We start from the raw sequence: 25426 nt of genomic DNA, 5'->3' as shown, positions 1-25426 counted from the left end.
AAGTATATTCCTGTCAGGGTGAAAGGGAAGGCTGGTAGGTATAGGGAATACTGGATGACTAAAGAAACTGAGGGTTTGGTTAAGAAAAAGAAGGAAGCATATGTCAGGTACAGACAGGATAGATCGAGTGAATCCTTAGAAGAGTATAAAGAAAGTAGGAGTATACTTAAGAGGGAAATCAGGAGGGCAAAAGGGGACATGAGATAGCTTTGGCAAATAGAATTAAGGAGAATCCAAAGTGTTTTTACAAATATATTAAGGACAAAAGGGTAACTAGGGAGAGGATAGGGCCCCTCAAAGATCAGCATGGAGCCACAGAAAATGGGGGAGGTACTAAATGAATATTTTGCATCAGTATTTACTGTGGAAAAGGATATGGAAGATACAGACTGTAGGGAAGTAGATGGTGACATCTTGCAAAATGTCCAGATTACAGAGGAGGAAGTGCTGGATATCTTGAAACAGTAAAAGGTGAAAAAATCCCCAGGACCTTGTTACAAGATAATACATGGCTTGGAGAGGGTGGACGCTAGGAAATTGTTTCCGTTAGGTGAGGAGACTAGGACCCGTGGACACAGCCTTAGAATTAGAGGGGGTAAATTCAGAACAGAAATGCGGAGACATTTCTTCAACCAGAGAGTGGTGGGCCTGTGGAATTCATTGCCACAGAGTGCAGTGGAGGCTGGGACGCTAAATGTCTTCAAGGCAGAAATTGATAAATTCTTGATGTCACAAGGAATTAAGGGCTACGGGGAGAATGCGGGTAAGTGGAGTTGAAATGCCCATCAGCCATGATTGAATGGCGGAGTGGACTCGATGGGCCAAATGGCCTTACTTCCGCTACTATGTCTTATGGTCTTATGGACCTGATCAGGTGTACCCTAGAACTCTGTGGGAAGCTAGAGAGGTGATTGGTTGGGGCTCTTGCTGAGATATTTGTATCATCGATAGTCACAGGTGAGGTGTCGGAAGACTGAGGTTGGCAAACGTGGTGCCACTGTTTAAGAAGGGCGGTAAAGACAAGCCAGGGAACTATAGACCAGTGAGCCTGACCTTGGTGATGGGCAAGTTGTTGGAGGGAATCCTGAGGGACAGGATGTACATGTATTTGGAAAGGCAAGGACTGATTAGGGATAGTCAACATGGTTTTGTGCGTGGAAAATCATGTCTCACAAACTTGATTGAGTTTTTTGAAGAAGTAACAAAGACGATTGATGAGAGCAGTAGATGTGATCTATATGGACTTCAATAAGGCATTCAACAAGGTTCCCCATGGGAGACTGATTAGCAAGGTTAGATCTCATGGAATACAGGGAGAACTAACCGTTTGGATACAGAACTGGCTCAAAGGTAGAAGAGAGAGGGTGGTGGTGGAGGGTTGTTTTTCAGACTGGAGGCCTGTGACCAGTTGAGTGACACAAGGATCGGTGCTGGGCCCTTTACCTTTTGTCATTTACATAAATGATTTGGATGCGAACATAAGAGGTACAGTTAGTAAGTTTGCAGATGACACCAAAATTGGAGGTGTAGTGTACAGCGAAGAGGGTTACCTCAGATTACCTCAGGATCTGGACCAGATGGGCCAATGGGCTGAGAAGTGGCACATGGAGTTTAATTCAGATAAATGCAAGGTGCTGCATTTTGGGAAAGCAAATCTTAGCAAGACTTATACACTTAATGGTAAGGTCCTAGGGAGTGTTGCTGAACAAAGAGACCTTGGAGTGCAGGTTCATAGCTCGTTGAAAGTGGAGTCGCAGATAGATAGGATAGTGAAGAAGGTGTTTGGTATGCTTTCCTTTATTGGTCAGCGTATTGAGTACAGGAGTTGGGAGGTCATGTTGCAGCTGCACTGGACAATGGTTAGGCCACTGTTGGAATATTGCTTGCAATTCTGGTCTCCTTCCTATCGGAAAGATGTTGTGAAACTTGAAAGGGTTCAGAAAAGATTTACAAGGATGTTGTCAGGGTTGGAGGATTTGAGCTATAGGGAGAGGCTGAACAGGCTGGGGCTGTTTTCCCTGGAGCGTCGGAGGCTGAGTGGTGACCTTATAGAGGTTTACAAAATTATGAGGGGCATGGATAGGGTAAATAGACAAAGTCTTTTCCCTGGGGTCAGGGAGTCCAGAACTAGAGGGCATAGGTTTAGTGTGAGAGGGGAAAGATATAAAAGAGACCTAAGGGGCAACTTTTTCACGCAGAGGGTGGTACGTGTATGGAATGAGCTGCCAGAGGATGTGGTGAAGGCTGGTACAATTGCAACATTTAAGAGACATTTGGATGGGTGTATGAAGATGAAGGGTTTGGAGGGAAATGGGCCGGGTGCTGGCAGGTGGGACTAAATTGGGTTGGGATATCTGGTCGGCATGGACGGGTTGGACCGAAGGGTCTGTTTCCATGCTGTACATCTTTATGACTCTAATACTCTTGCAGTGAACACCTTTTATTTCTTTTAATTGTTGAATACACTAAAATTTAGGAGTAATATAAAGTAGTCTTTTGTCCTTGTGGTATCACTTTGCTGGTACTGGTAACCTTTATTTGAATTTTAAAAGATTATCTCAGAATCACTTTTATTTGTACAAGTTGTGCTTCGAAGGAATTAGTGAGTGTTGTCTTTACAGTTGACTTCTTGTGCAACTAACTATACACTTGATTTTCTTAACTGTGAGTATTTGTGCTTAAAGTGTCATGTTTCCAGAAAGTCACAAAGCTTAGATTCCAACTTGAAACCTAAAACTTTGAAGGGACTAATCATCATTGTAGAATTCAGTTGCACTTTCCTTTCCTTTAAGAAAGAATGTATGTGCATGTAGAGTTTCACATTCTCACAACCAATTTAATACGTTTTGAGTGAAATTGCTTGCTATGTAAGCAACTTGACTGAGAGACAGGACTTAAGTTGAAATTTCACTTGAAAATGGCTCTTCCAACAATACATCACTCCAATTAGTGGAGTATTAACGTGTTGTCATGGATGGCATGCTTGAATCCTAGAGATCATTTAAAACCATGACTGCCTGACTTTATAGTGAGAGTGCCTCTTTTATGCTAATCTTGCAATAAGGTCTTTAAATATTGCTTCAATTAGGTCTTTTTTCATTTTGCAATGATTGACAAAACAATATGTTTTCTCCATACAAGATCATAGAATCCCGACAGTGCAGGAAGGGGCCATTTGATCCATTGAGATTGCACTAATCCGCTGAAGAGCATCCTACCCAGACCCACAACCCCACATGGGGTTTTTATCATGGCCAATCCACCTAACCTGCACATCCCTGGACATTACAGGGCATATTTTACCTTAATCTGCACATCGTTTTGACTGGGGGAGGTATCTGGAGGAAACCCATCAATCAAACCTAGATCCCTGGGGCTGTGAGGCAACAGTTCTTACTGCTATGAAACCATGCTGCCCTTTCCAACAAAATATTTTAGTGCATCAAAGATTTGTTTGGGTATCGCATATTTGGAATAAATGCTACAACTATGTTTGCTCCAACGTTGATAAATATTTTATCAATTATTCTGTACAATATTTTGGGAATGGGAAATAACTGATTTCATAGATTCTGGAGGCTTGTCATCTACGAGAAGCCAGGAATACATACAAACTGTCAGTTCTTTCATAATGCAATGGGTGCATTCTTGTGCAGCCCCGTGTTACAGAAAAATCAAACTTTAAAAACAGCGCTTAAAGAGTTCATGCTCTAATCATGTTACAGCCAACACGTCATAAAAATTTGCACTATATGAACAGTGTCCTCAGTTTGTCAATCGCATTGCAGCGAATTTGCGTTGATAAAACTCGCTTTATTATAGAACAACCTTGTAATTGGAATGTCGTTGTAAATCCCACAGAAATCAAGGACAGTGCTCCTTACACTTTATGCATTTATTTACAAAATGGATGCTACAGAATATAACCATAATCAGCAGTTTTTGAAAAAGTCATTATTTCTGCTCTGAACCTGTGTAGGTCAATCTGCTATTAGTGAGGTAAAACATGTTATACTCTTTTAATCAGCAAGCCACAATTATAGAAATAACCTTTCAACAGTATTAATTGATCTCTCATTTGACTTCCTCCATGTTGTCGTATCGGCCTGTTGTAACAAGGGAAGACCCTTCGTGCAAACAATTGGTGAAGCTTGGATCTTCTTTTGATCTTTTGCTTCCTGGGGTAAAATACCACTTTAGAATCTCACTATTGTGGCTCCATCATAAAGAAGAGCTCCTTGTTTTTTTATAATAGAGTTGTCAATGCTATAGAACCCCACCCCAAAATTCAATTCCTTCTCTTAAGAAGGAGAATAACAATATGTAGCAATTGAATAACAAAAACAAAGTATGAGAAAAAGTAATTTTGCCCATCTAATTTTATTTTGCTAATATTCACGTTTTCCCAGTATAGTTTTCAAATATAGAAAGCAGTATTAGAATAAATGCAACATTCTCAGGTTGACAGGCTGTGACTAGTTGTGCACCAAATAGATCAGTGTTTGGCATCCTAGCTTCACAATCTGTTTTAATGATTTTGATTTGGGAGTTAAAGGTGATACAAGTTTAAATGGGACTTTTCTGCCCCCAATCATTCACGTAGAATGCGGATGTCACTGGCTGTATCAGCTTTATTGCCCATTCCTACTTGTCCAGAGTCAATCACATTGCTTGAGGTCTGGAGTCACATGTAGACCAGACCAGGAAAGGACAGCAATTTGTTTCCCTGAAGGACATTAGTCAACCAGATTATTTTTCCATCAATTGACAAAGTATTCTTCATCATTATTTGACTCTTAATTCCAGATTTTTGTAAAATTCAAATTCCACCATCTGCTATGATACAATCTAGCAATAATATCATTAGGTATTCACCAGTGTGTTGTTATAATGATGCAAAGAAGGGGCTTTACACAGATTGAGTGCCCAAGAGCATAGCATATGTAATATAAAATGGATGTGTATGGTAGGAGGAATGGATGCGCAGATTATTTTTTAAATGATGAGAGATTGATAAGTGTCGGTGCCCAAAGGGATTTGGGTATCTTTGTTTATGAGTCACTGAAAGCTAATATGAAGGGGTACCAAGCAATTAGAAACAGAAGTGGGATGTTAATATTTCTCATAAGGATTTGACTACAGGAATAAAGATGTCTTGCTTAAATTGTATAGAAGCCTCGTGAAACCACACCTACAATATTGTGTGAAGTTTTGGTCCTCTTACCTAAGGAAGAATGAACGTTCCATGGAGGGAGTGCAGTGGAAGTTTACTTGGTTAGTTTCTGGGATAGTTACACTATCCTATGAGAAGAAATTGGGAAGCCTGTAAGTTTGAGAGGTGATCTTATTGAAACTTACAAAATTCTTAATGAATTTAGACAGATTGATGCAGCAAGGTTGTTAAAATCTAGAACTATGGGACACAGTCTTAGAATACAGGGCCAGTCATTTATCTTGAGGTAAAGAATTTCTTCATTCAGAGGATAGTAAATCTTCAAGCGAAAGATCAGTCAGTGAATAATTCAAATCAGATATCGATAGATTTCCGATACTAATTACATCAAGTATATGGTGATAGTGTGGGAAATTGGCATGGAGAAAGATGATCAGCCTTGATCTAAAATGAGGGTGTGATAATAATGAAGTTCCTAATGATTACTCCTCCTTCTGCGTTCCTATGTTTCTTTGTTTTGTATAGAGTCATAGAGATGTACAACAAGGAAACAGATCCTTCGGTCCAATTCATTCATGCTGACCAGACATCCCAACCCAATCTAGTCCCAACTGCCAGCACCTGGCCCATATCCCTCCAAACCCCTCCAATTCATAAACCCATCCAGATGCCTTTCAAAGGTTGCAGTTGTACTCGCCTCCACTTCCTCTGGCAGCTCATTCCATACATGTACTACCCTCTGCGTGGAAAAAGTTGCCCCTTAGGTCTCTTTTATATCTTTCCCCTCTCACACTAAATCTATGCCCTCTAGTTCTGGACTCCCCAACCCCAGGGAAAAGACTTTGTCTATTTATCCTATCCATGCCCCTCATGATTTTATAAACTTCTATAAGGTCACCCCTCAGCCACCGACGCTCCAGCGAAAACAGCCCTAGCCTATTCAACCTCTCCCTCTAGCTCAAATCCTCCAACCCCGGCAATATCCTCGTACATCTTTTCTGAACACTTTCAAGTTTCACAACATCTCTCGAATAGGAAGGGGACCAGAATTGCACGCAATATTCCAACAGTGGCCTAACCATTGTCCTGTACAGCTGCAACATGACCTCCCAACTCCTGTACTCCATATTCTGACCAATAACGGAAAGCATACCAAACGCCGCCTTCTCTATCCTATCTACCTGCGACTCCCTTTCAGGGAGCAATGAACCTCAACTCCAAGGTCTCTTTGTTCAACAACACTCCCGAGGGCCTTACCATTAAGTGTATAAGTCCTGCTAAGATTTGCTTTCCCAAAATGCAACACTTCTCATTTATCTAAATTAAACTCCGTCTGCCACTTCTCAGCCCATTAGCCCATCTGATCAAAATCCTGTTGTAATCTGAGATAACCTTCGCTGTTCATTCCACCTCCAATTTTGGTGTCTTCTGAAAACTTACTAATTATACCCATTATGCTCACATTCAAATCATTTATATAAATGAAGAAAGGTATAAATAAATAAATAAAGGTATATAAATCCAGCACCGATCCTTGTGGCACTCCACTGGTCACAGGCCTCCAGTCTGAGAAAACAACCCTCCACCACCATCTTCTGTCTTTTACCTTTGAGCCAGTTCTGTATCCAAATGGCTAGTTCTCCCTGTATTCCATGAGATCTAACCTTGCTAACCAGTCTCCCATGGGGAAACTTGTTGAATGCCTTACTGAAGTCCGTATAGATCACGTCCACAATTCTGCCCTCATCAATCCTCTTTGTTACTTCTTCAAAAAACTCAATCAGGTTTGTGAGACATGATTTCCCACGCACAAAGCCATGTTGACTATCCCTGATCAATCCTTGCCTTTTCAAATACATATACATTCTGTCCCTCAGGATTCCCTCCAACAACTTGCCCACCACCGACATCAGGCTCTCGCTGGTCTATAGTTCCCTGGCTTGTATTTACCACTTTTCTTAAACAGTGGCACCACATTAGCCAACCTCCAGTCTTCCGGCACCTCACCTGTGACTATCGATGATACAAATATCTCAGTAAGAGGCCCAGCAATCACTTCCCTAGCTTCCCACAGAGTTCAGGGTTACACCTAATCAGGTGCTGTGGATTTATCCACTACTATGCATTTCAAGACATCCAGCACTTCCTCCTCTGTAATCAGGACATTTTTCAAGATGTCACCATCTATTTCCCTACATTCTATATCTTCCTTTTCTATGGTAAATACTGAAGCAGAATACCCGTTTAGTATCTTCCCCCATCTCCTGTGCCTCCACAGAAAGGCCACCTTGTTGATCTTTGAGGGGCCCTATTCTCTCTCCAGTTACCCTTTTGTCCTTAATGTATTTGTAAAAACTCTTTGAATTCTCCTTTACTGTGTTTGCCAAAGCTATCTCATGACCCCTTTTTGCCCTCCTGATTTCCCTCTTAAGTATACTCCTACTGTCTTTATACTCTTCTAAGGATTCACTTGCGCAATCCTGTCTATACCTGACATATACTTCCTTCTTTTTCTTAACCAAAACCTCAATTTCTTTAGTCATCCAGCATTCCCTATACCTACCAGTCTTTCCTTTCACCCTAACAGAAATATACTTTCTCTGGACTCTTGTCGTCTAATTTCAGAAGGCTTCCCATTTTCCAGCCGTCCTTTTACCTACGAACATCTGCGCCCAATCAGCTTTTGAAAGTTCTTGCCTAATACCGTCAAAATTAGCCTTCCTCTAATTTGGAACTTCAACTTTTAGATCAGGTCTATCCTTTTCCATCACTATTTTAAAATTAATAGAATTATGGTCGCTGGCCCCAAAGTGCTCCCCCACTGACACCTCAGTCACCTGCCCTGCTTTATTTCTCAAAATTAGGTCAAGTTTTGCACCTCCTTTAGGAGGTACATCCACATACTGAATCAGAAGATTTTCTTGTACACCTGAATAAATTTACGTTGCTACTACGTGGTCTACCAGATTAATCACAAAATTCTAATAATTCTTTTGTGTAATATATTTGAATTTATTTTTCATTAGGTTGTGCTTTTGTCTTGTCTTATTTTTAAATGCATTCCTTATTTTAGCCATTTTTTGTATACATCAAGACTTGTCAGCAAAATTTAAGCCAAGTTGAGTAAAAGGGGTTGTGGCAGCAAGGATAGGAAGTTTGGTGAGTGATAAGCAAGAGAAACTCATGGTATATACTGTTGGATTTTATTAGCACCACTGTGACTCTTGATCAAAATTAATGATGTGATGTGTAGGCATACAAGCACAACATAAAAATTGCCACTGTTAACTTTGAGGAAGTTAATGACACCATCAAGCTGGTGGAATGCATAGACACATGTCAGGTGAAATTTCGAGAATGTGAAGTGGTATGTTTTGGTAGGAAGAAGGAGGAAACACAATATAAAATAAAGAAGCCAATTCTAAATGGGGTTCCTATGAAGAGGCATATGTGCCCTGTCTGTTCAAGACTTTGGAGAAGACTGAGAAGCAACATTTGCCTTTTTAAAGCCATTAAGTACAGAAGCAAGAATGTTATGGTGACTTTTTTACAAAACACTGGTTTGACCTCAATTTGAATACTGTGTCTAATTCTGGATATTGTGTTTTAAGTAGCGTATAAAGGAATTGAAGAGAGCACAGAAAAGATTTATGAGACTTGTTCTAGGGAAGAGAGACTAATAATGAAAAATTGATGAAGCAGGGACTGTTCATGGAGACAAGAAAATTGAGAGGAGAGAAGATTGAGGTTTCTAAAATAATGAAGAATATGGACAGAATAGGTATGAAGACATTTTTCCACAGTTTGAAGGATGAAGAACCAGAACACACTGATTTAAGGTTATTTAAAAAAGGAACTAGAGTAACGTGAGAAAAAAATACTCTAAATGGCTATGCTCTGAAATGCACTGCCTTGAATGACTTTCAAAAGAAAATTGAATAATTATTTGAAGAGAAAAAAATCTTTGGAGTGTCACAGGAAGAAGACAGGGAGTTGGCTTAACGGAGCAGGTTTTACATAGAGATTAAAGGGGCATAACAGGCCTAGTGCTGTAATAATTCTGTGATTCTACAAGTCCTCCCTTAACCACCATATGAAGAAAGGGATTGAATTTTGTAAATCTTTCCTCATTCTCAAACTTGGAATCATTTCCATTGCTGTTCTCTATATCTTCTATAATATTTATATGGGTATTCAGCATTATGGAACAACACTTTTCTTCCAAAGCAAGTCTAGACATATTTGTATACGAGAAGAATAAATTTAGGTGGACTAATGTATGTTGCTTCAAGCTTACCTTTTCTTACACCTATTGTTACATTGCATTTCTTTCTTGAACTCCTTTTTTTTTAAAGGGACCAAATTGAGTTAAGGTTCCACAGGCATTGACAATTCAGGTATATAAACAAGTTATGCTAGGTTTGAGTAATGCCTGGCGAAAATATTATGCTTGTGATTGTTGGAGGGCAATAATTCCAGTCACAGGACCTCACTATAAAGTTCCTCAGAACAATATCCTAGAACCAGCCATCTTTAGCTCATTCATCAATGTCCTTTCCTCCATCATAAAGTTAGAAATGGAGATCTTGCACAGTGTTCAGCATTATCTGTAACTCCTCAGTACTGAAGCTGTACGTGTCAATCTACTGCAAGATTTGGGCAGCGTTCAGGCTTGGACTGATAAGTGTCAAGAAACATTGCGAGAAACCTTTGCTGGGTAATGAGCATCTCAAACAAGAGAAAATCTAACTATTTCCATTTGGCATTGAATGGTGTTACCCTTGCTGAATCTCGCATTATGAACATCCTGGGAATTACTATTGACGAGAAACAGAACTGGAGCAGCCAAATAAATACTGTGGCTACAAGTGCAGATAAGAGTCTGGGAGTCTATGGTGAGTAACTCATCTCCTGACTCCAACGTCTGGCCACCATCTACAAGAGTGAAGTCAGGAGTGTAATGGAATAGTCTCCATTTGTCTGGATGAGTGTAGTTCCACTAACACTGAAGAAGCTTGTCACCATCCAGGACAAAGCAGCATGCTTTTTTGACATCCCATCCAATACCTAAAACATTCACTGCCTCCACACAAAAGCATATTGGCAGCAGTGCAAACTGAATAAGGGATGTACTGCATCAAATCATCAAAGTCCCTTCCAAATCTGTGATCTCTCATCCAGCAGCACAGTGGTTTAGTGGATAACATTGCTGCATTACAACACCAGGGACTTAGGGTCGATTCCAATCTTGGGTGACTGCTTTGTGGAGTTTGCACTTTCTCCCCGAATCTGCATGGATGTTCCAGTTTCTTGCTGCAGTCCAAAAATGTGCAGGTTAGGTGGATTGTCCATGCTAAATTGCCCCAAAGTATCCAGGGAGGTACAAGATAGATGGATGAGCCACAGAAAATGTGTGGTTCTGGGGTTAGGCTAGGGTGGGTGAGTCTGTGTGGGATGCTGTTTGGAGGATCAGTGCAGTCTTATGGACCAGATGCTGTCTATTTGCACTGCAGCGATTCTGTGAGATACATCTGTACGGTTTGTCCAAGGACACCAAAATCTTCAAGCAAGCTGAGTGGTCATTCACATGAAAAAGTAATCTCAGACGGTGTCACAAAGCTAGTCCATTTTTCTAAAAGCTGTTCCTTTTCTAAAGGATACTGTGTCCTTGGTTTTTCAGTGGGGTCGAAAACAGTCAGGCCTCCTAAACGACTGGTTTGGTGCAGAGATGAAAGGGTTTATTGAGAGGCCTTTTTGTTTATATGTAAACAGATAAGACTTTAGGCCAAAGCATTTATGTTTTAGAGGTAATCTGTATAATGAAAGGGAAGTGGTCAGTCCTAAAAACTGAAGTCTTGTTTGAATCAGTTCAGCAGAAGCTGTGTGGAAACAGGCTGCTAAACTCTCTCGTTCTGTCTTTCTAACTTCGATCTGTAAGCCTTTGTTTCGTTTTTTCTCTGTGTTTAAGGGGTTTGTTTATTGGGACTGTTGTGCATATTCAGAACAGCATAATTAAGTCTAGATTAGATTAGATTACATTACAGTGTGGAAACAGGCCCTTCGGCCCAACAAGTCCACACCGACCCGCCGAAGCGCAACCCACCCATATCCCTACATTTACCCCTTACCTAACACTACGGGCAATTTAGCATGACCAATTCACCTGACCTGCACATCTTTGGACTGTGGGAGGAAACCAGAGCACCCGGAGGAAACCCACGCAGACACAGGGAGAATGTGCAAACTCACACAGTCAGTCGCCTGAGACGGGAATTGAACCCGGGTCTCTGGCGCTGTGAGGCAGCAGTGCTAACCACTGTGCCACCGTGCCGCCCAGTTTGGACAGATTGAGTTCTGTAAGTATTCTTTATTCTGTTCTTTGTGTTTCATTCCATAATTTTGTGAATACATTTTTGTCTGTTTTAAAACCTGGTAGTCAACCTCGCTAACTTACTCTGGGTAATTTTCACTGTACACTTACTGAAACAAATCGCAAAGTCTAGGCTGCCTGCTTCGCAATGTTTTGAGTGGTCTGGCCTAGTCCATAATGACAGCAAATCCTAATGACTGCCACTCAGGTTTTAGTCATCTAACATGAGAGGAAATTGACATCCCCCCCCCGATAACGAAAGCCGAAACACCCAGAGAGGCTTGTCTCTCCTCATACTCTGTTAAGAGAAGTGTGACAACCTACCTCTCAACCCCCACTCTGTTACAAAGGAGTGGTTAAATGAAATGAAATCCTTTCACTCACTATAATCAAAAAGTAACAATTTATTTATCTCACTCCAACAGTGAACAAACTAGCAGAAACATTATTAAACTGAATAATCGCCTCTAAGTACTAACAGTTCCCAAATCCAACAAACTTTTAATGTTCTAATAAATACAAGTCCCATTTATACAACAAACCAATAGACTATAGTCTCTTGAAGTTACAGCTAGGCTATGTCTTCTGGACCTTTCTGTGTCTTCTCTGTTGATCTTCTTTCAGGAATGACTCCTCCTTAGAATTATTGCATCAGGAACACCTCTTGGTGTCAGGAGTATTAGCTAAGAGTGCTGCTGTACCTTTAGTCGGGAGATGGTTACTCTGAGAGAGCTAATCCCTTCAGATGGTAGTTTGCTCTCTCGCAATTTTCAAATGCCCTCTTCCTTTATATCCTTGATGACCTATTAATGTGTTAACAATTGGATTGGTTCTAGGTTGTCAAAATCATCAGATTTAAATTTAATTAGTCCCTCATCTCCAAGTGCTTGGTTAAAAGTAATTATCTAACTTTAAAAATCTGTTGTCTAGGTAAAAATGCTGCTTTGCCTACTAACAATGCAGTCTTTTGATACAAATGTTCCAATTCAAGCACCTGCAACAGGATAGCTGCTGCCCATACACTCATTTTCCAATCACTAAGCAGAAAAAATACATAATCTTTTAAAGGGACCACACACTATTTCCCCCACCCTATCATTTTATAAATATCAAATTCTAACATCTTGTCTTCAAATCCACAAATACTCTTCCCAACTTTGCATTAGATTAAGGTAGCAATTGAAGTATTATATTTTTTTTAAATTATGGAATCTTGCCAGAAAATGAAGGGAATAACACTTAGCTTTTAAAGTTATTTTTTCAGTGATAGAAAGGTGGTTCAGTATTTATAATTTACATGTCATTAAAGAGGGGGGCAATGACCTTGTGGTATTATCACTGGACTGTTAATCCAGAGATCTAGATAATGTTCTGGGGACCCAGGTTCAAATCCTGCCAGAGGTGGAACTTGAATTCAATAAGAATCTGGAATTAAGAATCTAATGATGACCATGAATCCATTGTCGGTGATCAGAAAAGCCATCTGGTTCATTAATGTCCTTTAGGGAAGGAAGCTGCCATCCTTACCTGACTTACATGCGACTCCAGACCCACAGCAATATGATTGACTCTTAACTGCCCTCTGAGCAATTTAGGATGGGCCATAAAGACTGCCTCGCCAGCGATGCCCTCATCCCGTGAATGAATAAGGAAAACAAAACCTCAGTTTCATCTTCAGAATGCTGCTAATATTTAAATTGCAACATCCAAAGCAATGAAGAAGAGAATTCTTTAGCGGGTTCTGAATTTGTTACATGATTTAGATGGTGAGATTGAGGGAGTATCAATATGAGTGCGTTGATATTGGAAATGTTTTATTGGCACTTATTGCTACATCTGGACCTGTATTTATCAACCCTTCAGAGTAAACTTGCTACAGGAGATTTATCCTTGCCACATTTGCTTCACAAAAAAAGATGGTTTGTGGCATTATGATTCTCAGACACAATTTAGATCTGATATAGCTCCTGCTGGAGAAATTGAGACTACTAAGGTTTTCGTGACAGCTTTCATTCTATCAAACCTTCAATCCTTCCACATGAGATAGTTTGCTATATGTACAAATGTCAAGCAAATTGTAAATGCTATTTATTCAGTGTGACACCTTAATTCCTTTTCCCATGGAACCAAATATTGTTTGGTGTCAAACTTTCACAAAGTGACAGCTTTCAATTGAAAGGTCTGACAAATTACATCTATAAAGACATTGTAGGGTTGTTCATATCAGATGGAATATGCACATAAAAAAGTAATTATTCACATCAATGGTTCTTAACTAGGAAGCAGATATGCCTCACTATGTGTTAGCACAGACCAACCACAGTTTTGCAAGTAGAAAATACAATTGGAAAGTCATTCTACGGCAAGGTGATCAGCATCTATATCCACAACTGGTGATTCTGCTCAAAACTCCCTGAATGAATGTAGAAAAGCTTTGGCTTGGAGTCTAAATATCTGTTCACTGTACTCTGCCTTAAAGCTTTGACACAGTGCAATGTAGTATTAGTGGTAATATTAAAATTATGTCACTCAAAGATAGTTCTTATTCACAACGTTGTTTTCTGCCATAATCTGAGTCCCATGAGGGATGCCTGCAAAAGTGAGGAACAAGACTGTCATTGCCCTTCTCCTGATACCTTCCCTGTTTCAACTGCATACAAGAGACCTGGAAGAGTGCATTGATTTGATTCATCTGGTACCTATTGTTATGAATCAGGGGTCAACCTCCTTCTCTGAGAACGAACGCTGAAACATCCAGAGAGGCTAGGCTCACCTTGCCTTGCCTCATACACTGTTTTTAAAAAAAAAGTGTGGTAAACAGAATAACCTACCTCTCGACCCCCAATCTGTTACAAAGGCTTGGTAAATTAAATGAAATTCTTTCACTTACTGTATAATCAATAAGTAACAATTTATTTATGTAAGTCCAACAATGAGCAAATTAACAGAACCACTGACAAACCAAACAATTCCCCTTTAATTACTAGCTATCGTTAATAAACTATTCTAATGGTATGCTGTTTCAATAAAATCAAGTCCCACTTAATATCTGCATATATCAAAGCAATAGAAGTTAGTTTCTCGAAATTGCAGCTAAGGCGACACCATCCTCTGGAGCTTTGTGTTTTCTTCTCTGTCTTCTCAGTCATTTTCTTCTGTCCAAAATGCCTTCTCCAATGTTGGGACCGATGTTATTTGGATTATTTAGATGATTTCTCTGATACATAGATGACTGTAAGAGCCAATTTCTCTTGAGAACTGAGGGCTCTTAACTGTTAGCAAATGGCAGTTTGCTCTCCCCTGTCTGTCCAATTGTCCCCTTATTTATACCCATGACGGTCAATTAATTCCTTAACAATTGGATTGGTTCCAGGTAGTCAAAACCCTCTGGTTTAAATTTAATAGGTTTTTAGTATCTAAGGGCTTGTTCTAAAATAATTAGCCAATGTAAGGTAGTTCCCATAATAACAAACAAGCCTACGGTTTTCCAATCCACAGCCAATTGTAACATGTTTCCACGTTAGAACTGTCTGTACATCTGCAGCTCCTTGCAGACATTTTCTGGTTTAAATTTCCAAGCTTAGAAAGGTACTTTATGCCTTAAAGGGACCATGCACTCTTCCCTCTTCTGCAGGGAATGTGTGAAATCTTATCTGATTTTGTTTGAATACATATATGTTCTAACACAGCATATCTGTGGGCAGCACGGTGGCACAGTGGTTAGCACTGCTGTCTCACAGCGCCAGAGACCCGGGTTCAATTCCCGCCTCAGGCGACTGACTGTGTGGAGTTTGCACGTTCTCCCCGAGTCTGCGTGGGTTTCCTCCGGGTGCTCCGGTTTCCTCCCACAGTCCAAAGATGTGCAGGTCAGGTGAATTGGCCATGCTAAATTGCCCGTAGTGTTAGGTAAGGGGTAAATGTAGGGATATGGGTGGGTTGTGCTTCGGCGGGGCGGTGTGGACTTGTTGGGCCGAAGGGTCTGTTTCCACACTGTAAGTAATCTAATCTAATCTAACAGAAAGGAAATGAATGAATGTCTAATTTTCTTAGCAGAGGTTACCAAATGCTGACTTTGTATTTTCTTGAATATGGATTTAATGTAAGGACCACCAGACCATCTCTACGATGCAGAGTGGGTGGATGTCCTGCATGTTTAAGTGCAGTCCTTGCCTTTGAAGGCAGTGGAATATTCAGCTAGTAATTTTGGGAATTTCAATTCCATTCATGCATGCAGCAATACTGGTCAATTCAAGGGAAGTACTTGTGCAAAGTTATAATATTAAAATGATGAAATTTTAATTTCAAGGTAAAGGTGAAACTAGTTGATTTAATCTTTTAGCAGTAAAACTGCATTTATAACTGTTGGTAAAAGCATTTGTTGGAAAGTGATTGTGGAATATTTTGCCACTTGGGTAGATATATCAAATGTAAAGAAAAATGTTTTATTCTTGGCAGAGAAGCAGAAAAACATTACAAACTCCAGTACTGAATCTGTGGTCATCGCTGCTGTGAACGCTTCATTGAATGCTAAAACTCATCGACAAAGTGTACATAGCCTCGGCTCTTGTGACACTGAAACTTCTACCGTGAAACTAGAACGACCCAATTCTCTGTAAGTACAGCAGCAGTTTACATTATTTGCTGATTTCTGTGAAACAAAACGTAGAGCTATAGAGCAATAAGAATGTCTCTTCTATGGATTAGTTAACATCTTTTCTACTATGCATATTTCTAAATCCATGATAATTGCACTGGTGATTCAGAATTTGCTACAGGACTCATTAAAGATTTGTAATTAAACTTTTTTACAAATGTTTTGATTGGAGTACCCATTTTATGTTACAAATAGAACAAAACTGCTCAATGACTCAATAGGGTAGAACTGAGTGCAAAATGGATATGGTAAATAGACAAAGTCTTTTCCCTAGGGTAGGGGAGTTCAGAACTAGAGGGCATAGGTTTAGGGTGAAAGGGGAAAGACATAGAAGGGACCTAAGGGGCAACTTTTACACACAGAGGATGGTACGTGTATGGAATGAGCTGCCAGAAGAAGTGGTGGAAGCTGGTACAATTGCAACATTTAAGAGGCATTTGGATGGTATTTGATTAGGAAGGGTTTGGAGGGATATGGGCCGGGTGCTGGCAGGTGGGACTAGATTGGGTTGGGATATCTGGTCGGTATGAACGGGTTTGACCAAAGGGTTTGTTTCCATGCTGTACATCTCTATGACTCTAAATGGATCATAGTAAGATGGACACTATTGGATGCATTGCTTACCATTCACTTTTTGGATTCACTGGATCCGGAAAAGGGGCACTTACTCTAAAAGATTCCTGATGAAGGGCTTTTGCCCAAAACGTCGATTTTCCTGCTCCTCTAATGCTGCCTGACCTGCTGTGCTTTTCCAGCACCACTCTAATCTTGACTCTAGTTTCCAGCATCTGCAGTCCTCACTTTTGCCTACTGTAAAAGGCAGCTAACACAATACCCTTAATGTTGTCATTTTTTTACTGTAATTCAGTTTTCTGAATGTACTTTATTTTGTTCCAGTCCCACATTTCGCACAGTGCCATTATATTTTTATTATGATGTTGCAGTATCCCAGCAGATCATAATGTTCTTCTCCTACACTTTTCATTTACAAAGGTTCTGGTATCTCTAGTATATGGTGAGTGGCAATCCTTGAGAAATAGGAGACAGTGAGGTCTGCAGATGCTGGAGATCAGAGTTGAGAGTGTGTTGCTGGAAAAGCACAGCAGGTTAGGTAGCATCCGAGGAGCAGGAAAATCTAAGTTTCGGGCCGGAGCCCTTCGTCAGGAATGAGGCTGGGAGCCTCCGGGGTGGAGAGATAAATGGGAGGGGTTGAGGCTGGGGAGAAGGTAGCTGAGAGTGCAATAGGTGGATGGAGGTGGAGGTAAAGGTGATAGGTCGGAGGGGAGGGTGGAGCGGATAGGTGGGAAGGAAGATTGACAGGTGGGACTGGTCTTGAGGGCAGTGCTGAGTCGAAAGGTTAGAACTGGGGAGGTGTGGGGAGGGGAAATTAGGAAACTGGTGAAGTCCACATTGATGACCTGAGGCGGACCCTTCAATTAATGTGGACTTCACCAGTTTCCTCATTTCTCCTCTCCCCACCTTACCCCAGTTCCAACCTTTCAACTCAGCACCGCCCTCAAGACCTATCCCAACTGTCAATCTTCATTCCCAGCTATCCGCTCCACCCTCTCCTGTAACCTATCACCTTCATCCCCAACTCTGTCCACCTATTGCACTTTCAGCTACCTTCTCCTCAGCCGCACTCCCCTCCTATTTATATCTCAACCCCTGAAGCTCCCAGCTGCATTCCTGATGAAGGGCTTCTGCCTGAAACTTCGATTTTCCTGCTCCTCAGATGCAGCCTGACCTGCTGTACTTTTCCAGCAACACATTCATCCTTGAGAAATAGCTGAAGGGAGGGAAAAAGATGAATATGGTTCAAAACCATGGAATTTACCTTGCTTATCTCTCTTGTACTGTACTATGAATAAGACTTGACATTGGAGACCGAGTTATTGAATAAATTCAATCTGTTCTGTGGTGGTGAATTTCAAAGACTAGTGACCTTTTTTGGGAGATTAAAATTCTTCTCAATTCTGTCCTATTTGGAAACCTCTTATTTAGAAACTGTCCTTCAATGTTCGATTTACCCCACCAGTCATAGAATCATGCAGCATGGAAGTAGACTCTTCAGTCCAACTTGTCCATACCAATCAGGTTTCTCCAAACTAAACTAGTCCCCCTTACCTGCATTTAACCTAAATCCCCTCGACTTTTCCTATTCATGTACCTATCCAAATGTCTTTTAAATGTTGTAACTGTACTGGCATCTACCACCTCATTTGGCAGTTCATTCCATATACAAACCACCCTTGGTGAAAAGTTGCCCCTCAGATCCCTATTGAATCTTCTGCCTCTCACCTTAAAAAATATGTCCCCTAGTTTTGAGCTCCCCCTTGCAAGTGAAAATATCTTTGTTATTCACTTTATCTACGCCCCTCATGATTTTATAAACCTCTACAAGATCGCACTTCTACACCCTATGCTCCAGTGAAAAAATTCGCAGTCAATCCAGACTTTCCTCATAAGTCAAACTCTTCAGTCCCAGCACCATCCTGGTAAATATTTTCTGCACCCACTCCAATTTAATAAAATCCTTTCTCTGGCAGTCATGATTTGGAGATGCCGGTGTTTGACTGGGGTGTACAAAGCTAAAACTCGCACAACACCAGGTTATAGACCAAGAGGTTTAATTGGAAGCACTAGCTTTCGGAGCGTTGCTCCTTCATCAGATGGTTGAGTACACAACTGTAAGACAACAGAATTTGTAGCAAAAGTTTACAGTGTGATGTAACTGAAATTATACATTGAAAAATACCTTGATTGTTTGTTAAGTCTCTCATCTGTTAGAATGACCATGATAGTTTCACTTATTTCTTATGTAAATCACAAAATGTTTTTTAAAAGTTACATTCTCCGGTTAACTATAACAATTGGTGTCAGTCCAAATAAGATGTTGAAGCTTCTGTTGTCTGTGCCACAATGTCTAGACTGATTCTAATCTAAAAATGAGTTAACAGAGTCTTACATGGATTCAGCAGTTTTTGAGCAAAGTACAATGTAACTCTACAAGTACAAATTCACCCCAAAAACGTTTGTGTGTGTCTGGCTGTCTGAGATGGGGGATTGTGTGTGTGGGAGTATGTGTGTGTGTGTCTGGGGTGGGGGGTTGTGATGTGTGAGAGAGAGAGTGCATATGCATGTGAGTGTAAAGTGGTCTAAGTCTGTGAGAGGATGCATGTGAGAGTGTGTGTGCCTGTAGGGGTATGTGTGTGTCTGTCTGGGTTGGGGTGTAGAAGTGTTCCCTCCAAGTTGGAGAACACTCCAGCACATTCGACCTTGGACCTTCGGGTGACCATTCTCCAAGGCGGACTTTGGGACAGGCAGCAGCGAAAAGTGGCCAGCCAGAGGCTGATATCTAAATTCGGTACCCATAGGGAGGGCCTCAACTGGGACCTTGGGTTCATGTCACACTACAGGTGACCACCATTGCACTATACACACACGTGCACGAGCGCGCGCGCGCACACACACACACACATATACACACACACACACGCGCGCACACACACTCACACACTCCCACATGCACCCTCTCACAGACTTAGACTCCTTTACACACACACTCTCTCTCTCACTCTCACAGACATTCACAACCCCCCACCCCAGGCGCACGCACACACGTGTGGGGTGAACTTGTATTTGCAGAGTTACATTGTACTTTGCTCAAAAACTGCATAAATCCTCATAAGACTGTTAACTCATTTTTTAGATTAGAATCAGTCTAAGCATGATGGCACAGACAACATCTTATCTGGGCTGACACCAATTGTTACATGGTGCTGGAAGAGCACAGCAATTCAGGCAGCATCCGAGGACAGCAAAATCGACGTTTCGGGCAAAAGCCCTTCATCAGGAATAAAGGCAGAGAGCCTGAAGCGTGGAGAGATAAGCTAGAGGAGGGTGGGGGTGGGGAAAGAGTAGCATAGAGTACAATAGGTCAGTGGGGAAGGAGATGAAGGTGATAGGTCAGGGAGGAGAGGGTGGAGTGGATAGGTGGAAAAGGAGCTGGGCAGGTCAGACAAGTCCGGACAAGTCAGGGGATCGTGTTGCTGGAGGTTAGAAACTAGGATGAGGTGGGGGAAGGGGAAATGAGGAAACTGTTGAAATCCACATTGATGCCCTGGGGTTGAAGTGTTCCGAGGCGGAAGATGAGGCGTTCTTCCTCCAGGCGTCTGGTGGTGAGGGAGCGGCGGTGGAGGAGGCCCAGCACCTCCATATCCTCGGCAAAGTGGGAGGGGGAGTTGAAATGTTGAGCCACGGGGCGATTTGGTTGATTGGTGCGGGTGTCTCGGAGATGTTCCCTAAAGCGCTCTGCTAGGAGGCGCCCAGTCTCCCCAATGTAGAGGAGACCGCATCGGGAGCAACGGATACAATAGATGATATTAGTGGATGTGCAGGTAAAACTTTGATGGATGTGGAAGGCTCCTTTAGGGCCTTGGATGGAGGTGAGGGAGGAGGTGTGGCCACAGGTTTTACAGTTCCTGCGGTGGCAGGGGAAAGTGCCAGGATGGGAGGGTGGGTCGTAGGGGGGCATGGACCTGACCAGGTAGTCACGGAGGGAACGGTCTTTGCGGAAGGCGGAGAGGGGTGGGGAGGGAAATATATCCCTGGTGCTGGGGTCTGTTTGGAGGTGGCGGAAATGTCGGCGGATGATTTGGTTTATGCGAAGGTTGGTAGGGTGGAAGGTGAGCACCAGGGGCGTTCTGTCCTTGTTGCGGTTAGAGGGGTTGGGTCTGAGGGCGGAGGTGCGGGATGTGGATGAGATGCGTTGGAGGGCATCTTTAACCACGTGGGAAGGGAAATTGCGGTCTCTAAAGAAGGAGGCCATCTGGTGTGTTCTATGGTGGAACTGCTGAGCGCTTTAGGGAACATCTCCGAGACACCCGCACCAATCAACCAAATCGCCCCGTGGCTCAACATTTCAACTCCCCCTCCCACTCTGCCGAGGATATGGAGGTGCTGGGCCTCCTCCACCGCCGCTCCCTCACCACCAGACGCCTGGAGGAAGAACGCCTCATCTTCTGCCTCGGAACACTTCAACCCCAGGGCATCAATGTGGATTTCAACAGTTTCCTCATTTCCCCTTCCCCCACCTCATCCTAGTTTCTAACCTCCAGCAACTCGATCCCCTGACTTGTCCGGACGTGTCTGACCTGCCCAGCTCCTTTTCCACCTATCCACTCCACCCTCTCCTCCCTGACCTATCACCTTCATCTCCTTCCCCACTGACCTATTGTACTCTATGCTACTCTCTCCCCACCCCCACCCTCCTCTAGCTTATCTCTCCACGCTTCAGGCTCTCTGCCTTTATTCCTGATGAAGGGCTTTTGCCCGAAACGTCGATTTTGCCTGTCCTCGGATGCTGCCTGAATTGCTGTGCTCTTCCAGCACCACTGATCCAGAATCTGGTTTCCAGCATCTGCAGTCATTGTTTTTACCAATTGTTACAGTTAACCTGAGAGTGTAACTTTTTAAAAACATTTCGTGATATACATATGAAAGAAGTGAAACTTCTAACAGATGAGAGACTTAACAAGCAATCAAGGTATTTTTCAATGTATAATTTCAGTTACATCACACTGTAAACTTCTGCTATAAATTTGGTGTCTTACAGTTGTGTACTCCATAACCACCTGATGAAGGAGCAGTGCTCCAAAAGTTAGTGCTTCCAATTCAACCTGTTGGACTATAACCTGGTGTTGTGTGATTTTTAGCTTCCTCAAGCAGGACAGTATTGCAAAAGTGGCCTGCCCAATGTCCTATACAATATTACGTCCCAAACTTGGTGTAGTTTGGCCAGGATTTCCACCAATGATGGTTGAAATGTCCAGGGTTCAATCCTTAGGTAAAATTGTTCTCTGGAGTTCTGCTGTAGGTGGAGTTCTGTTGTTTGATTCTTATAAAGATTTTTGTCTTTCAGGGCTATGAGGTGAGGGCCAACATCCACTCAGCATCTTCTTTGTCAAGCCCTCTTTGTTTTAGTAAAATCTCTTGTTCTTCTGAACTCCTGTGAAATTAGGCCCAATCTGTGCAATCTCTCTTCATAAAGCAGCTTCTTCAATTAAGGAATGAACTGAGTGAACCTTCTCTGAACTGCCTCCAGTGCTGCTGCTTAAATGATTAGAACTAATCTAGTATGGCCTAACTTGTACTCTTGTAACAAGGGCTCCCTACTTTGATACTGTATTCCACTTCTAAGGTCAATATTTCATTTACCATCCTAATTACTGTACCTGTATGCTCAACTTTTGTGATTCAATTACAAGGGCAATAAGGTCCTGCTGTTGTGCAGTATTAGATTAGATTAGATTACTTACAGTGTGGAAACAGGCCCTTCGGCCCAACAAGTCCACACCGCCCCGCCGAAGCCCCTACATTTACCCCTTACCTAACACTACGGGCAACTTAGCCTGGCCAATTCACCTGACCTGCACATCTTTCTGCAGTGATCTTAACCAGTAGGAGTTTGTCTGTTTTTCTCACCTAAGTAGATAATGTCTCATGTTCTCGCATTAAGTATATTCCACGGGCTAAATTTTGCCAACTCACTTAAACTACGTATATCCCTTTGCAGACTTGGGTCCTCCTCACAACATACTTACTTTCTTTCTGATCCTTTTATTGTTTTATTCTGTGACATGAAAGAAGTCTTGAAGGAGAATAAATGCAGTTCCAGTGTCCTGCACTTCCAAACAGTTTGTTATACTTCCATCCTGCATTCAGTAAAAGGAAAAGAGCTTTGAGAGATCAGTGAAGTATGAAGGACAGAAGAGTATGGAGTTCGACCAGAACAGGAGTGATTGGAATTAGAAATTAGGAGTGGGAATAGTAATTCAGTGCTCCAAGCCACTCTGCCATTTAATGTAATCATGGCTGATCTTATCCTGCTCTCAACTCCACTTTTCTGCCTGCTCCCCATAGCCCTTTATCCCATTTTTCATCTAAAACTTATCTATTTCTTTCTTGATCTGTCTCCATTGCACTCTGGGGCAGTATGTTTCTGAGAGAATTAAATTCTCCTCATATCAGTTTTGAACTTACCTCCTCTCACTCTTTGACCTCTTTTTCAAGACTGTCAACAAGGGGGGCATCTGCTGAAAATCCACTTTATCAATCCCCTTTGGGATTTTATATATCTCAGTCAGATCACCCCTTATGTTCTGAACTGCAGCAAATGCATGCCCAAGCTATTCAACTGCTCCTCATACAACAGCCCTTTCATTCCTGGAATCAATCTGGTGAACATGTTCTGAACTGCCTCCAACCACATCCTTCCTCAAGTAAGGAGACCGAAACTGGACACAATATTCCAGATGTGATCTCACCAATGCGTTATATAATTGTAACAATGCTTCTTTATTTTTATAATCCAGTTCTTTTCCAATAAATGCCTGGATTCCATTTGCCTTTCTGATTACATACTGCACCTGCATAGGCACTTTGTGTGATTCATGCATAAAGACTGATCCATCTGCACTGATGCACTTTGAATCTGCTTCTTATTTGAATAATAATTTTCCTTACCTTTTTCCAGCCAAAACAGACAACATATGGGAGAAGAAAAGAGCAATACTATTGGACAATATTGATTCTCACATAGATAAGGCTAAAATTAATGGAGTGGAGCCCACATTTTAGAATGCATTTGAGACAGTGTTTCCCCAGCAGTATGTTTTACATTGAACAAGCAAAATTGCATTCCTTGATTTAGTTCTTGGAAATGAAGTGAGACGAATTTCTGATGTAATTAAGAGGAATAATATACAATTGTGACCACAGCACAATTCTTTATGAAAATGAAAAAGGGTGAGGAAACGTTTTTAAAAAAGGAAACATAGAAGATAGTAGGAGATAATTAACTGGACAAAAAAGTTAACCAGCGGTCTGATAGATCAGTTATAAAAAAAAAACTTTGAATTTATGAGGGCAAAGGTAATAACTAGTTGTACTCTTCAAAACTTAACTTTATATAAAATTATATCGATTAAGACTAAACTAAAATCAAGGTACGTGAAACCAGGGCTGCTCATTATTAAAGAAAACGATTAATGTAGAAAATGTGGTGAAGAATGAAAAGGAAGATTTGAAGAGCTGGAAACAAACATAAGAAAAAGACTTGTCTATATGGTCAAGAGTTTGATAAACATAATGGGAGTAAAAAAGATACAGGAGATTGCATCATTGAACAAAGAAATGGGAACTACTAAAATAAAATCAGAAAATGCCAGTAATACTCAGCACAGCAGACAGTATTTGTGGATAGAAAAACATACTGTAATGTACCAGCCAGTAAGTTTGATTGGAGTATTCTAATTCCTTTTTTAAGTTTCTTCAGTTTTATTATAGTGATACATTGCAGAAAAGCACAGGGTTTCCTTTCTGATGAATCAACACAGGACATGAGAATAGCATCTTTATCACATTAATTGTCTATGTTCCAATTGCCGAGATTGAAAGAATTGGTGTATTTATAGGTGTTCGAAAAAAAAACTAAGACCATAACGTGTAGGAGCAGAAGCATTCAGTTCAGCCCATCAAGTCTCCTCCACCATTCAATAAGATCATGGCTGATCTGATAATCCTTGACTCTACTTTCTTGACATTCCTCCAAAACCCTTGATTCCCTTACTGATTAAAAATCTGTCTCGCTCAGCCTTGAATATACTTAATGACCCAGTCTTTTACAGTAAAGAATTCCATAAATTGTCTACCCTTGAGAGAATAAATTCCTCCTTAACTCTGTTTCTGAAGAGGACCCCTTATTCTGAGATAATGCCCTCTGCCCCTAGAATCTTCCATAAGGAGAATCAACATTTCCGTATCTACCCTGTAAGATCCTCTAAGAATCTGGTATGTTTTAATAGAGACTCTTCTAAACTCCAATGAGTACAGGCTTAACCTTTTCAGCCTCTCCTTGTAAATAGTCCCTCCATACCCTAGAGTGAAACATCTCTGGACTGCCTCTAATGCCGTACTGTTGTGGTTCTGTTCGCTGAACTGGAAATTTGTGTTGCAGACGTTTCGTCCCCTGTCTAGGTGACATCCTCAGTGCTTGGGAACCTCCTGTGATGTGATGTTTCCTCTGGCATTTCTCGTGGTTTGTTTCTGCCACTTTCGGTTGGCAGTTCCAGCTGTCTGCTGCAGTGGCTGGTATATTGGGTCCAGGCCGATGTGTTTGTTGATAGAATCTGTGGATGAGTGCCATGCCTCTAGGAATTCCCTGGCT

The 25426-nt window shown here is 41.5% G+C and overlaps 1 protein-coding gene across 9 annotated transcripts in view; it reads left to right on the top strand.

The window, feature by feature from the left end:
- The window catches only part of LOC122556611 (rho GTPase-activating protein 26-like), a 304349-nt gene that overhangs the window by 244095 nt on the left and 34828 nt on the right, over positions 1-25426 (top strand). For all 9 annotated transcript variants that reach the window (XM_087995295.1, XM_087995300.1, XM_087995299.1 and 6 more), the window contains exon 20: positions 15999-16155. In XM_087995295.1, the coding sequence (XP_087851421.1) occupies positions 15999-16155 (157 nt within the window). The remainder of the gene's footprint in view (positions 1-15998; positions 16156-25426) is intronic.

Source organism: Chiloscyllium plagiosum, unplaced genomic scaffold (genome assembly GCF_037043375.1).
Source record: "Chiloscyllium plagiosum isolate Xiang-an unplaced genomic scaffold, Cpla_swu_hap1 HiC_scaffold_16, whole genome shotgun sequence".
Lineage (NCBI taxonomy): Eukaryota > Metazoa > Chordata > Chondrichthyes > Orectolobiformes > Hemiscylliidae > Chiloscyllium > Chiloscyllium plagiosum.
This window is presented reverse-complemented; position numbering and strand designations above follow the sequence as displayed.